The sequence below is a fragment of the Cydia pomonella genome, chromosome 15 (assembly GCF_033807575.1).
Source record: "Cydia pomonella isolate Wapato2018A chromosome 15, ilCydPomo1, whole genome shotgun sequence".
In the NCBI taxonomy this organism is placed as follows: Eukaryota; Metazoa; Arthropoda; class Insecta; order Lepidoptera; family Tortricidae; genus Cydia; species Cydia pomonella.
This window is the reverse complement of record NC_084717.1, coordinates 19,562,396-19,576,898: the sequence shown is the minus strand read 5'-3', so window position 1 is coordinate 19,576,898 and position 14,503 is coordinate 19,562,396. Positions and strand designations below refer to the sequence as shown.

The window sequence follows — 14,503 nt, the reverse complement described above, 5'->3', positions numbered from 1 at the left end:
AAATAGTAGCCCTTCTCGCCAGACAGTATCATACGCGGCCGTAAGATCGATGAAGGCGATGCCCGTTTTAAGCCCCTTCTGGAAACCTGCCTCAATATGGGACGTGAGGGCTAGCACTTGATCAGCGCAGTTTCTACCAGCCCTGAAACCAGCCTGCTCGGGTGGTAGTATGTTTTCTATCAGGGGCCCGATGCGCTTTAGCAGCAGCTTTTCTAGGAGCTTATAGCAACTGCTCAGGAGTGCTATGGGTCGGTAGCTTGAGGCGTCACTCGCAGGTTTTCCCGGTTTGAGGAGAGCTATGACTTTGGTCTCTTTAAAAGCTTTTGGGAGGGAATTCGACGACAAAATGTCTGAGAAGAACGCAGCCAGCCAGCGGCGTGAGTTTGGGCCCAGGTTTAGTAGAAACTCGTTGTACACTCCGTCTGTACCAGCCGCCTTTCCCAGTTTCAGGTTTTTAATTGCTTCCGAAACTTCTTCTATGGAGAAAGGTTCGGCTAGACTTGGGTCCGTAGTAAAATTTTGTTTTAGGGCTCGAAACTGATTTTGGATCATCCTGGTGTCTGTCTTCAAACTTTTTGCTCTAGAAGTTTCCACTATCCTGCTGGCGATCAGGTTAGGATGAATGTCTGAGCTAGCAGGTGGAGTCGATATTCTATTTCCAGTGAGTTTATTACTGTATGTTTTTCCAGTGAGTTTATTACTGTATGTTTAAATACCCTCTATGTTTTTAGTTCTTTCGCTAATTCCATGCAAAATAAATGTATTTGTGTAGCTTTAAGTTCTCATGTAAGTGAATTGTCAAATTCTTAGTGAGAATAAAGAATCATAAACCTAAAAGTGATAAGGAAAATAATGTTGATTTTCAATAAAAAACGGCGTGTCCCGTATTTTAAACTCAAATCCCGTATTTTCAATGCATTTGTCGCGTAAAACTGGAAATTAGATCTGGTCAACCTAATTACACCGAAATGGATGCCGCTCAGCATAAGCCAATAACTAAGATCCTTAGTACGGAAGGTGGAGATAAGGAATGGAATCTCCATATACCAAAAAGTGTCACCAAAAATAGGTGGCGCTACAATATCTAGAATACTTGAAAAAGAAATCAAATCATAGACAGCGCACTTCCCTCCGTCAATAACGCCTAGGTTCTTAGCTACTCTAGCGCTACTCTGGAGAGATTTGGAACTATTATTTATAGCTGACGGCTGGACACTTTTGCATAAGTTCTGCCTATGGAGATTGCGTTCCTTAACTCTACCTTCCATAATCCTTAGCCATGGCGCTGGTTTCCAGGGCAACTATGAGAAAAAAACAATCAATACAAAACTAAAGTAAACATGTAAGGAAAGAGTCAGCAGGTGAGATTAAAATACAAATAGGAAGAAAAACAATATTGTTGACGAAATATGATATGCCGCGATTGATCTTAAAACATTATTTTTACGAATAGTGAAGTGCTTTGCCGCACGTCCCATCTATATAGTGGGCATATCTAGTTATGATATGTAACGCCACTTTTGACACTGACATATCTAATTCATATCGTATCTTTAGCAAATATTTGACATATCTTAAACTTCGAATCGGCCCGTTAATGTTCTTCAAGAATCACTCTCAACACAAAACAGATGGCCTACCGCGAAACACGTAAATCGAAATTTCGATAGCTGCCTCTCTACTGCTCCATGCAAGAGTGATAGAGAGGCAAATAACGAGATTTCGATTTTCGTATTTCGTGGTAGGTCTTCAAGCTTCAAGCCGTACTCCGTTTTAAAGTCAGTTAAATCTTTGTTGTTGATTTCAGAGGTCCTACTATGAACTGCCTTCGACGCGTTGCCTCCTTATGCACGAACATTGACATATACGAGTATATCTAAGGACGGGCCTTACGGGCAATGAGAATGGGGTCCGTACAGCGGTGTCACGCACACGAATTCGAGCCAATCATGCAGTTTAACTTAACGGCACAACGCGATTGGTTGATGAGTTCGCATCACGCGCGCGATAGGTCGCAACTAGTGTTAGACAGCACGATTGGCTCGAATTCGTGACACCACTGAACTAGCGCCATTCTTAGTGCCCGTAAGGCCTGTCCTTAGATATATGTCAATGTGCACGAATTCACAAGTGAGACAGAAAGGTAACACGTTGAACGTGATTCGCGGTCCCTCGGTAAACATTGAGAAATACTTTGCCGTACTTTCCCGATCGCTGTAGAGTTTCCCAAGAATATTTACAATAGAAATAAACTCTTCAAATGTTTGAACTTGTTGCAAAATGTTCAGTTGTGAGTTTATTTAAGTGGAGCCTTCTAAGTTTTGTTTTTTTCTCTCGCTTACTTATCAGGTGTCCCTATTTTTGTTGTGCTGTACAATAAAATGAATATTTAACATAAACTATACTTTGTCATGATGCATTCGGTACAAAAAAAAAATTAAGAACAAATTAAGTTTTTGTTTTCAAAATTTAACTTTTGGTACATACTTTTATCGCTGTCTGTACTTTTTTTTTCAACATGCAAATAACACTTGTCGACACAATTCTCACAAACCTAAACACAATTACATTACGTTGTTTTATCACTGAGTTCCCATGACCGCCTCCTGTCTCTATCATCAGATGAGCTCGATGGTACCATAATATTGCATTGTCACCTCAAAATCAAAATCAAAATGTTCATTTTGTAAATAGGCTTATGCTAGCTCTTTTACATGTCAACTTTCAGCTAGGTATATATTCTATTTTAACATAAGTAAACAATTATAGTTAATTTAATTTAATGCATTTTTATTTTCTATGAATTCACTAACAGTATAATAATCTTTTTGTAAAAGCTGTCGTTTCACAATAGTCTTGAATTTATTTATTGACAATTTCAACATATTACTTGGTAACTTATTATAAAACCGCACACCGTTCCCCATAAATGGCATGTTTACTCTTTGTAAGCGGAAACCTGGAATCGCTAGTTTATTCTTTTTCTAGTATTAAAATTGTGTATGTCACTATTCAATTTAAACATGTCCATAGTTTTCCTTACATACAATATTTTTTCTAAAATATATTGGGCAGCAACAGTGAGAATGTTAATTGCTTTAAATGTATCTCTAAAATACACTCGTGTTCCTAGGTTGTATATATTACGTATAGAATGTTTCTGCAAAACAAAGATTAGGTACATTTATGTCAGCGGCTTTGCCCCATAATAAAATCCCGTAAGACATGACGCTATGGAAATATCCGAAATAAACTAAACTGACCTGACTTACATATTGTATGCCAATTTTCAGCTTCATCAAAAATCGGAAAGTGGGTCAAATTTAACATGCAAGATTTGACCCGCACAAACATACATAGTTACATTGCAAGTGAAATAAATGCTTGTAAAATTACACAATAAAAGTAAATCATAAATCATTTATTATCTGGCAACTAAGACCTATACTTACATATATACCTTACAGACTAACGTACATACACACAGTAATTATGTATATCTTAAAAACTAAATTTCACACTATTTTTGAAATGCCTAAAAAATCAAGCCAAATCAAATCCAAACGCCAAAAATCAAACGTAATACAAAATGTATCATTTAAAATCATAATTTTAAAGTCAATTCTACCAGCTAACATAAGGAAAAAACTAAAAATTTGCATCTGATTAGTTTGCCCCACATGTGGATAAAATGCAACTTTCTCATTAGATTTTGAACAATCAAGACGGCCTTTACCAGTTGGTGTGGTTAAAAATAATGTGTCCTTTAAGTAAAATGAGCTAGCTTAAGGTTTTAAGGCATTTTCCCTCGAGCGCCCATTATTTTTATCCATACTGTAAGTCTATACATACTGCTTTATACAGCTGGTTAATGTAGCCTATGGACATCATATCAATAAATATCACATGAGCGTTATCAACTGATCAAAGATCTCAAAAAAAATATGAAAAAATTTAAAATTTGTTTTTTATTTTTTATTTATTTTAGTTCACATACGGCCAAACCTTATACCTATTATAATACACTCTTTCAACTAACAATATGAATCCGCACAGCACGTAGCCTAACGCCAGTAAGATGAACGGTTTTCTGACGAGCCCGATGTCCGCTTGGAAGTGCGAGCTAACGCAAGTTGGACTGAAATGTTGGATCGGGTGCGGCGAGAGCAAACGCTGTAGCACGCCGGCTTCATAGGCCCGCAGTGTGCTGTTGAAAATAAATATTGTGTCGGAAGGGAGCAAAATGACATATTTACGGCGAGGCATATTCATATTCCTGTATTGATAAAATTACAAATTTTACATATCAAAAGGGTAATACATATAATTACATTTAATAATAATTAGCAAATTCAAGTACTTACAATAAAATAAAACAATATAAAAATAATCAAAGCAAGTCAAAATATCTAATAAATTAAATTAAATCATTATTATAATATGTCATAAAAGTCATAATTATCAAATTCAAGTAATATATATGTGTCTTGTTTGTGTCTACGAATAAAAAATATTCTATTCTATTCTATAAAATATAAAAATAATCAACACAATTCAGATATCCAATAATAGTACATGACTATAGAGGATAACTAACTAACTGCTTTGGCTCAGCGATCCAAAAAGAATCTTGGCCTCCGAAACGAGAGAACGCCACCTGTCCCGATCCAGCGCGGTTTCTTGCCATGAATTGGCATTCAGCCGACGCAGGTCCGCCTCCACGACATCACACCAGCGGTACCTGGGGCGCCCGATCGGTCGACGGCCGGTTGGTCGCCCCAAGTACGCTTCCTTGACTACGCGATTCTCCCCCATTCTGAGTAGGTGACCGAGCCAGCGAAGTCTGTGGGATTTAGTTATGCCGATGATATTGGGCTCGGCCACCTCTTCGATCTCGGCATTTTTCCGGATCCTCCAGGAGCCGTCGTTACTTCGGACAGGTCCCAGGATCTTCCTGACCACTTTTCTTTCAGCTATCAGGAGCTGACTTTCCTCTTTTTGAGTTAGTGTCCAGGCCTCACAGCCGTACATGAGAATAGGCCGAATGACGGTTTTATAGATTCTTAGTTTTGTACTCTTACTGAGAAGCCTGGACTATAGAGGATAATGAGCACATAATTTTCAAATGAAGCTATATATATGTCTCGGGCTAGGCATATCGTACAATACAAATGGAACTTCACTTACAGGTAGAAGGTTTAATTTTCCTTATATGTGAGTTTTTTCCTTAGGTATCCCGTCTTGGCCCGGTCTTCTCTATACTTTATTCATGTAGGCCTAGCATCTTATCTTAAGCTAATTATCATAGTATAAATACCTAATAATGTAAGCCTAGGTACAGAAAATTTTAAAAATTTTAAACTCAAAATTTTATAAGAAAACTTGCCTGATATAATTGTACAGGAATATTGTATCGTAACAGTAAACAATTAATACACAGTGAAAACATCTACACTGAAAATGGGGTTCTTTACCTGATTTTGAATTCATCGATGTATTTGAATTTTTTGGAAGTAACAAGGTATTTGAGAACGTTGGAAAATATATCAACTTTAATAAGATCACATACTTCAGACTCGGAGAACCCTGAAAAAAAAAGAAATGTATAATGTATTAATACCGCATAACCCTGTTTATATCGACAACATGTTTTCACATCACCTATTCGAAAAAGGGCTTTTCTTCTCTGCTAGGAGGGATCAAAGTGGCACTTTTCTTCCCTGCATATCAAAGCAGCACTTTTCTGTTCTAGGACACAATATTTTTTAGTTTTATGCATACTATTTTTTTTTTAGCTTAAATATTATTTTGAGACATAATAATTTCTTCCTAGGTGATGTAAAAGCAGTGTGTCACATGGTAGCAAAATTATTTCCACCTTGGGCGACTTGAATTTCTCACTAGGCTCAGGATTTAATGTTGACCAGGCCGTAAATATGTCATTTTGCTCCCTTGTGACACAATCTACTATTTTTCAAGTAAAAACTAGTATTCTGTATCACCTCAATGAAAAGTAATAGTGACCATAACACATGCCTTATTGAGCTTTCTGTCGGACTACGTGAATGAATATTACTTACATTGTATCACACCGGAATGTATGGAGACATAGTCAGATAAAAGAGCTGTTTTGCTCATCTTGACCTCGGCGAGACCCGTACTAATATTTACTACACGATGGTTGATCAATTTATTTTCGGTAAAGCTTTGACGTTGAGGAAACATCTGAAATAAATTGTTATTTGTTTCGCGAGGGGGCAAGTTGTTTAACCTTTTGAACGCCAAGAACACCTAAAGTCGTCGTTACTGGTCGTGCCCATCGCGCAATGGAAAACTTTACTATAGGTTATGGCGGACGCTGCCAAATTAACCTTCATACTTTCGAGTAAGGTTTACATTAGCTTGCTTTCACCCGGGGCCTTGGCGTGTCAGTGATGTTTTTGTTTATAACGTAAAGCGTTAACCCGTCGTGTTAATATTTATTGATACCCGAGCAAGCGAAAGCCAACGTGAGAAAAATACTAGCTGTGAAATATTACAAAAGGAGTCCAAAATAACGATTTCAAATATTTATCATTCGATCTAATCAACACTTTTTCGTAAATTATTGTTTACTGCCCTTAATACCGTTGACGACCGGTCTGGCCAAGTGAGTAGTGAGTAGTGTCCCTGCCTATTTGAATCAGATGGTCCGGGGTTCAAATCCTGCTAAGGGCATTTATTTCAGTGATGAGCACGGATATTTGTTCCTTAGCCATGGGTGTTTTTTAAGTATTTATAATTATTTATATATTATATATATCGTTGTCTAAGTAAGGGTACTTAGACAACGATATATATCATATATAAATAATTAGTACCTGGGCGACCGAGCTTTGCTCGGTTATAATTATAACTATTTATTGTAATATGGTGGTGTATAGGTGATAATCTTAACTACATTTTTTTACTAAATTAAACTTGTCTAACCCAATAAAAATTAAAAAATTATATATAAACTTGAACATATTAAAAAAAAAATCAAAAATTAGTCACCGGGCGAGATTCGAACTCGGAACACTCGTTTAGCAGTCCGCGTCTTAACCCGCTGGACCAGACGGACAGTGGCCGGCGACACGAAATTAGCGACCATATTCTGCGTCGAAAGAAAAACGCATGAAAACTCGAAAACACGCGTTTTCCCAAACATAAGACTAATCTAGATAGATTGTATACCCCCAAAAACCCCCATATACCAAATTTCAGCGAAATCGTTAGAGCCGTTTCCGAGATCACAGAAATATATAAACATATATATATATATACAAGAATTGCTCGTTTAAAGGTATAAGATAAATACTTAAAAACACACACAGTAAGCTTAATAAGGCTTGTGTTGAGGGCAACACAAGCCTTATTAAGCTTACTGTGGGACTTAGTCAAGTCAAATAATGTCCTTATTATATTTATTAATACAAAATGTAGGTACTATTCCGGCAGACGGCCCCCACAAAAAGCGAGATTCACTTACTTTATTATTATTACGAAGCTGCTCAACAAGGACCTGAAATAAAATAAAATATCGAATAATTTTAAGAACGCTAATGTCATGGAAATGGGTCGAGATCGTGACTCGTAATTTAAATAGCGTTCTCCTTTTAAAATTACCTTTCTTTTGCAATTTAGTGCATTAAAAAAAAATCAGTAACTTCTTTTAGGCACATTTTTTCTTCTTTCACGCACGCCGCGTGCGTCCAGTGCGCGGCCTAATACACGCATAGGCGTGGGCCCTTCAGAATCTTAAGTGTAAGGCCTGAGTGGACGCTCGAAGCGGAGCGTTCAGCGGGGCGTGCAGCGTGGCGTCGGGCTCACAAGCAGCGTGCACTAAGGCCGCTCCTATACCTTTGCATTTGATTAACATGCACGCTGCACGCCCAACTCGAGCGTCCACTCAGGCCTTACACTAAGGGTGCATTAAGTTCAGAGGGCCTGCCGCGAACACCGAATTTCGCAAATTTCGGAAATCTTTCTTTCTTCTTTCTTTAGTACTTCAATTAAGGCGTAATTAGAGTGACAGAGATAGATGCTCGAAATTTACAAACTCCGATTTTAGCGGTTATTTTTTTTTTTATACTACGTCGGTGGCAAACAAGCATACGGCCCGCCTGATGGTAAGCAGTCTCCGTAGCCTATGTACGCCTGCAACTTCAGAGGAGTTACATGCGCGTTGCCGACCCTAAACCCGCCCCCCCCCTCCTCGTTGAGCTCTGGCAACCTTACTTACCGGCAGGAACACAACACTATGAGTAGGGTCTAGTGTTATTTGGCTGCGGTTTTCTGTAAGGTGGTTATAGCCCAGAGGGTCTACCGCGAACCACGTTCGACGTGTTGCCTCCCTATCACACTTACGTACGAAATTATAAGTGCGACAGAGAGGCAACACGTCGAACGTGGTTCGCGGTAGGCCCTCTGGTCCTTCCCCGCATATATCATTATTATTGAATTATTATTTTTATTTATTTTTCATAAAAAAAAGTAATCGAATAATTTGACCACAAATACGAAATTTTAGAAGCATTTTTTTTAATACGATTAGTACCTTGAATACACTAGTTACGGAATCCAACACAGCATGTTCATAATCGCTCTCGGCTAAAGTTTCCAAGTCCATCTCGTTGTCTCTGTCATACACTAAGTCAGAGAGCAAGGTAGATGTATAGTAAGAATATAATATGTAGGAAAACGTGAAGAAGCTGATGAACGCGATGCGACGGGACGTTAATTCCATTGGGTTGATTGAAATGTCTGGAAAAATATAAATTCTCCATTTATTTACTGTAGAATTTAACAAATTTACGTCTATCTTACACGAATTTTGGCTCGAATTTGTACTTAATTTTATAAATGTTAAAACACAGAACTAATTTTTAGGGTTCCGTACCTCGAGGATAAAACGGAACCCTTATAGCATCACTTTGTTGTCCGTCCGTCCGTCTGTCTGTCTGTCAAGACCCTTTTTCTCAGGAACACTTTGAGATATCAAGCTAGAATTTATATCAAATACTTAAATCTACTGTCCCTTGAAGCTGTGAGAAAATCAAACTTCTAAGCCAACGCAATCAAAAGATACAGCCGTTTATGCTACAAATTTCCGCAAATTTTCGACTCTTAATCTAAACCTATAGGGTACTTCCCGTGAACTCAGAATCTTGAAATTTGGTACGAAGCTACGTCTTATACTCGTAGCACAGATAAAGGAAAAACTGCGAAAATTGTAAATATTTAGTTACAAATTATAATAAAAATATTTTTAATAACTGATATGACTCGATTATCGTGATGGGTGAACTTTTACTTATATACCTACAGGTTTGCACAGAACCCTCGGTGCGCGAGTCCGATTCGCACTTACCGGTTTTTTAAATTTTGCTAAAGACGTCATCAGATACATCGGAGCGGCAAGTGCTCACAAATATCTGAACACGCCTCTATTGTCAAGGTGCTAGAGTGCGTGTTCAGATATTTTTAAGCACCATGGCCGCTCTGATTTATCTGATGGCGATTGTACAACCCAAACATACGTAAGAGCCGATTAATGCCGCGTAAGTCAGAACTAGAAACTAGGCTTGTATAGTTCGTGTCATACACGATGACGCGCGGATTTGTCAAATCTAACCTTTAATGACATGACATTACGAGTCAAGGCTCGCGTCTTCGTGAATGACACGATCTATATTTGTTTTCTTAACTTTTGGAAAATAGAAGAGAGAACTTTTATCGTCTTTTAGACTAAGCTCGTTAAATAAAGATAAAAAAAAAAAACCCAAATATATTTATTATTTATTATTTATTTATTGAAATACAATTTCACAGCATTACAGCTAACGGGCGCCAATATATGTATCTGTGTACTTTCTTTTCGAGTTTCTTTGCAAAATTTACTCAAGCGAGTGAAAAATAGGTCTGGTCTGAATGGCATATTATAGTGCGAATTTAAATTCGTCTTGTTTGAGTAACTTTTCTGGCTAGGATAGGAACTATTTACTTTTACTACTTTGGGTCGTGTGTTCAAGTCGTCGTGAAGGTCGTGTGTTCAAGTGTTCAAACCTCCTCAGTGCTCAATAGAGCCAATAATCTTTTCTTATCTTAACTTATTTTGTAGTTTCAGGAGCCCTTACAGATACACTTCGACCCATCGGGATCTTTTGTGCAATTGCCCTTATGAAAGATCCTTCAACTACTCAAGAGATTTTTCGACCATCTCCATGTGCCGGATGATGGAGCTCATGGTTATACTCGTATACCTTTACATCGTTGTCTTAGTTCCCACAACACAAGCCTTCTGACCTTACTTGTCCTATCATGTTTATTTATTTATTAAAAAAATGTCATTGTACTGTCCTTGCCGGTTTCGGCATCGACAACTGAGTTTGTACTGGCTAGTGAGAGCGACGATCGTGAGCTCTCAGGTGGCTAACATAGCCTATATTTGCAGTGAATATACGGCCACAATCACCGCAGATCAGCCCTGCGACAAAATTGTAGTTTGTGGCCGCAAGTCGGGTCTTACTCGGCATGGTTCGCGTCGAACTCCACTTGCCTCTGCTCTCCCAAGGCTTACACTTTTGTACTCACTGTATGCCTCCACTTCGGTCGATCTTGTGTCGAAGTCTCCCAGTACGATGGTTAATTTGAAGAAATACATACTTACAATGTTGACAGATTATTCCAAATGCAATCAGCAGCTCACTCCAAAAGTAGCACTTGAGGTTTTCCCCCGTCAGCTTCTGTTCAGCGCGGTTGAGGATATAAAACAGCACAGAAACCAGTAAAATCATGGCGACTATAAAATGCCACGCTGGTTTTGAGAATGCGAGGCTGTAGAAGTGCTGGATGTTGAAAGGGTGACGGAGGATGTATCCGAACCTGGAAATATCGAACAGAAGTAAATGGGAGACTTGTACCCATAACGCCTCACATTTCAGAGATTTGTTGTCATGTTTTCTAGCGGGATATATCGTTCGAATTGTTATACAAGTCATGTGGCAAAAGGTGACGTGGTTATCATTAGCAAATTGAGATCTAAATATCTGCAACAACAACAAACAATTGCATCGAGCAACACAAACAATACAAGCACAGCCGTACCCTCTTTTCTCGAAGCCATTTAATGCAATTACGATCCCCCTGTTACTTCGTTATTGGTAAAGTTATAAGTAAACTACATTTTGTTTAAGCTTTTAGTTGAAGAATTATTGTAAGTAAAAGTTTCTGAATTATGTCACAGATCACTCACAGTTCATCGGTTATCCTTATCAATAATCTAAGGAACTTATAGCAGAGCCATATTATTGCACAGTGCGATCGGACATTAAAAACAAAGTTCGGTTTTTCGAGGCACATACGTGCTCATCGGAGAAAGTTTTAACTTGTTTCTAATTTTGTTGATGTTCTTTATCTCTTACCGATTGGGGTTAAGACCATAATTTCTCGTATGAATGATATGACTGGTTTACCACTTAAGAGCTTATTTCGTGAACAAGGACATTGATCTTTTTTTCTTAAGGCTACCGCAAATAAAAAAATTATAGCGAGTAACAAAAATTCATGGAAATAGATACCATCTTCTCTGAGTCACGAGGTTGAAATTGAAATACCTTTACTCATTAAGCAAGGCATTTTGTCATTGAAACCGGGAACGATAACAAATCGGTGACAAAAAAACCAAACGTAGTAGGTGGTAGTAGTATGAAATGATACACCATAAAGGATGATTGAAGCTAGAACGGTGCAGATCCGGGCCGAAGCTTCCGATCGTTTTCTATGACGGCTAATCGGTAATCACGTGATACTTTCTACTCACTGTACTGTCTGTGTGTATAGTAAACTCAAGCATCGGACGCTTCCGGACCAGGACCGTTCTGGCGTGAGTTATCCTTAATCGGTCTTACTTCCAATCCATTATAGGAGCAATAGGTGTGTAGTTAACCATGACTGGAGACCAAAGGGACCGAGGCTTGGCATAGATGTCCACTTCGTCGACATACTCGTAAAAGCCCCTCTCGTTGTAGTGATAAGGACCTTTGCTATAGGTAATGCTGAAAAAAATTGAGCAGAAACCACAAAACTACAGGAAGCACAGAATTAATGATTTTGCAAATCATGTTAGCCCAGACTGTGCCAGTGTTATTTAATTGCATGTTTTGCTCCGTTTAGGCCTCTCTTCTGAAGCAGCAATGTACAAGATGCAGAACAGAACTTAAAGAACATACTCAAAATTTCCGAGAATTTCTGATAACTTTCATGAGAAAATTCTCATGCAAGTTTCCAGTTAGAAAGTTGTTTCGTTTAATGTTTACGTACATTGCTACTCTGAGGTGAGAATTTCTCTTGGATTGATTCCTTGAAACTTTTTACAGCTGTTACTTTGTATTCCAATTAACTAATAAACAATTTTTAAATAACTCTGAGATTCAAAAGCAATGCGACGTTATTCAATTAATATCGGAATAAGTTAATGTATCATCCCACACTAACGTGTCCCAAGCGTCGGCGTCTAGTCAACTCTATGGCTGCTGCTCGAGGCAACGTTGCCGCAAATGCGCAACGACGCCATTTTCCATAGCGCTGACAGGACGCCGACACTCAAAAGACGCTAGAGTGAGATGGCCCTTATCGCAAAGTTATGCCGAAATACGTTTCACGCACTACACTCTCAAAGATTTTACGATAATTACTTGAACTTGTGAATCTCTTGCAGCAGCAGAAGAACCTTGCAGCCAACTTGCGTCTCCCGCCACAGGGGATCGTTGCGTTCGTCTTGGAGTACCGTCATGCAGTCCGGTGTGGACGCCACGGTGAATGTTTCTTCCTCCATCAGACTTAGTTTAATGTACCTAAATTCGAGTTTTAGTTATTAAACCTCATTCTAATATGATACTAATATCCCAACAAAAACATAAATGTGAAAAAAGAAAGTTCAGTAAGTATTAAAAATATGTGTCGGTCATTGACTCGCCGACAAAAGAATTGAGATCTTTATGGGTGCTAAGTTCTGTGCTGTGTAGAAAATCCTGAAATTATAAAGGATTTGACTTTGCTTGTTTTCACCAACAAACTAAATTTTAGAAAAGTAACATAGACAAATATAATAGTCTATAGGTAAAAACTAGCCAAGACAAATCTTTTATAAATTCAGTGCTTAAAAAATAAGTAAGATTTTTTTTTAATGTGCAATATAAATGAAAAGTCTCCAAGGCAGGCTATTCAAAACTTCCTTAAAAAAATGGCCATTGACTTACTGTTTTTACACTGTAAACGAATACTTGAATTCTACTACATTTGACATGTAACTTATTAAACAAACATCAATTGTTATTATATTTCTTTCTATGACTATGACATTGTAATTATTTCAGTTTTTGATGTAATATTGTATGTTGACATAACTCGTAATGTAATATTTGTATAATGTAAAAATGTGTATAGTTTAATATTTGCATGTCAAAAATTTGACTGATACTGGTACAATAACTACAAATTACTGTAACATCTTGTAAGACGTATTATGAGGCAAATAAATGAATTGAATTGAATTGAATTGAAATAACGACCGGTTTGACCTAGTGGGTAGTGACCCTGCCTACGAAGCTGATGGTCCCGGGTTCAAATCCTGGTAAGGGCATTTATTCGTGTTATGAGCATGGATATTTGTTCCTGAGTCATTGGTGTTTTCTCTAGTTATTTAAGTATTTATAAATATTTATATATTATATATATGGTTGTCTAAGTACCCTCAACACCAGCCTTATTGAGCTTACTGTGGGACTTAGTCAATTTGTGTAATAATGTCCTATAATATTTATTTATTATTTAAATAACATCTTATATTGTTACTTATAGTCAATTAGGACTTACAATTTAAGTAACTCTTTAATTTGAAAGGATCTTTGAACTTCAACACGACTGTTACTTAAGCAATTTACTCAGTAAAATGAAACTTGTTCTTGCTCAATTTGAGCAAAGTAAAAAAAGAAAAGTAAGTTAAATGAAATATGTTTACGCTACCTTTAAAAGCCCATCAACGTGCTCACTAGCGCCATTGGAAAATCATTGTGATGGTTTAAATTTAACGATAGATATTTATAAAAGGGGGCCGCTACGTACTGTATTTTGTATTTAAGTACCTTCTGAATACATCAAACTAGTTATTATGTTGCTGGATTCGTCGATCTATGAACTCAAAACAAAAACGGCCGTTTTAACTTTGGACGCCTAAATTGACGAATCCAGCAACTTAAAAACTATTATGATGTATTCAAAAGGTACTTAAATACAAAATACAGTACGTAGCGGCCCCCTTTTTTAAATATCTATCGGTAAATTGAAATAATCACAAGTATTTAGCAGTGGCGCTAGTGAGCACGTTGATGGGCTCTTAGGGCTCCTCTACACGATGGCCCAGCGTAGGCCAGTCCAAGGGACGCAGCTATGCGGTGAAATGAGATAGAAATATCACTTGCTC

General features: G+C 37.7%; 1 protein-coding gene across 1 annotated transcript; it reads right to left on the bottom strand.

Moving 5' to 3' along the window:
- Positions 1-1,066: 1,066 nt before the first annotated feature.
- LOC133525435 (ionotropic receptor 75a-like) lies at positions 1,067-12,874 on the bottom strand. The gene is made up of 8 exons (XM_061861687.1): positions 12,717-12,874; positions 11,931-12,077; positions 10,691-10,905; positions 8,579-8,784; positions 7,511-7,543; positions 6,081-6,225; positions 5,475-5,586; positions 1,067-4,207 (listed from the first exon to the last, which is right to left on the bottom strand). Exons 1-8 carry the CDS (start codon positions 12,854-12,856, stop codon positions 3,985-3,987), a joined length of 1,221 nt encoding a protein of 406 aa, XP_061717671.1. The 5' UTR covers positions 12,857-12,874; the 3' UTR covers positions 1,067-3,984.
- Between the last annotated feature and the right edge of the window lie 1,629 nt (positions 12,875-14,503).

Coding starts and splice junctions, on each gene's coding strand:
- LOC133525435 (XM_061861687.1), bottom strand. CDS start 12,856: ATGGAGGAAGAAACATTCACCGTGGCGTCCACACCGGACTGCATGACG. Junction 12,078..12,716: donor CAAGAGATTCACAAGTTCAA/GTAATTATCGTA, acceptor AATTTTTTTCAG/CATTACCTATAGCAAAGGTC. Junction 6,226..7,510: donor AGCTTCGTAATAATAATAAA/GTAAGTGAATCT, acceptor AATTTATTTCAG/ATGTTTCCTCAACGTCAAAG.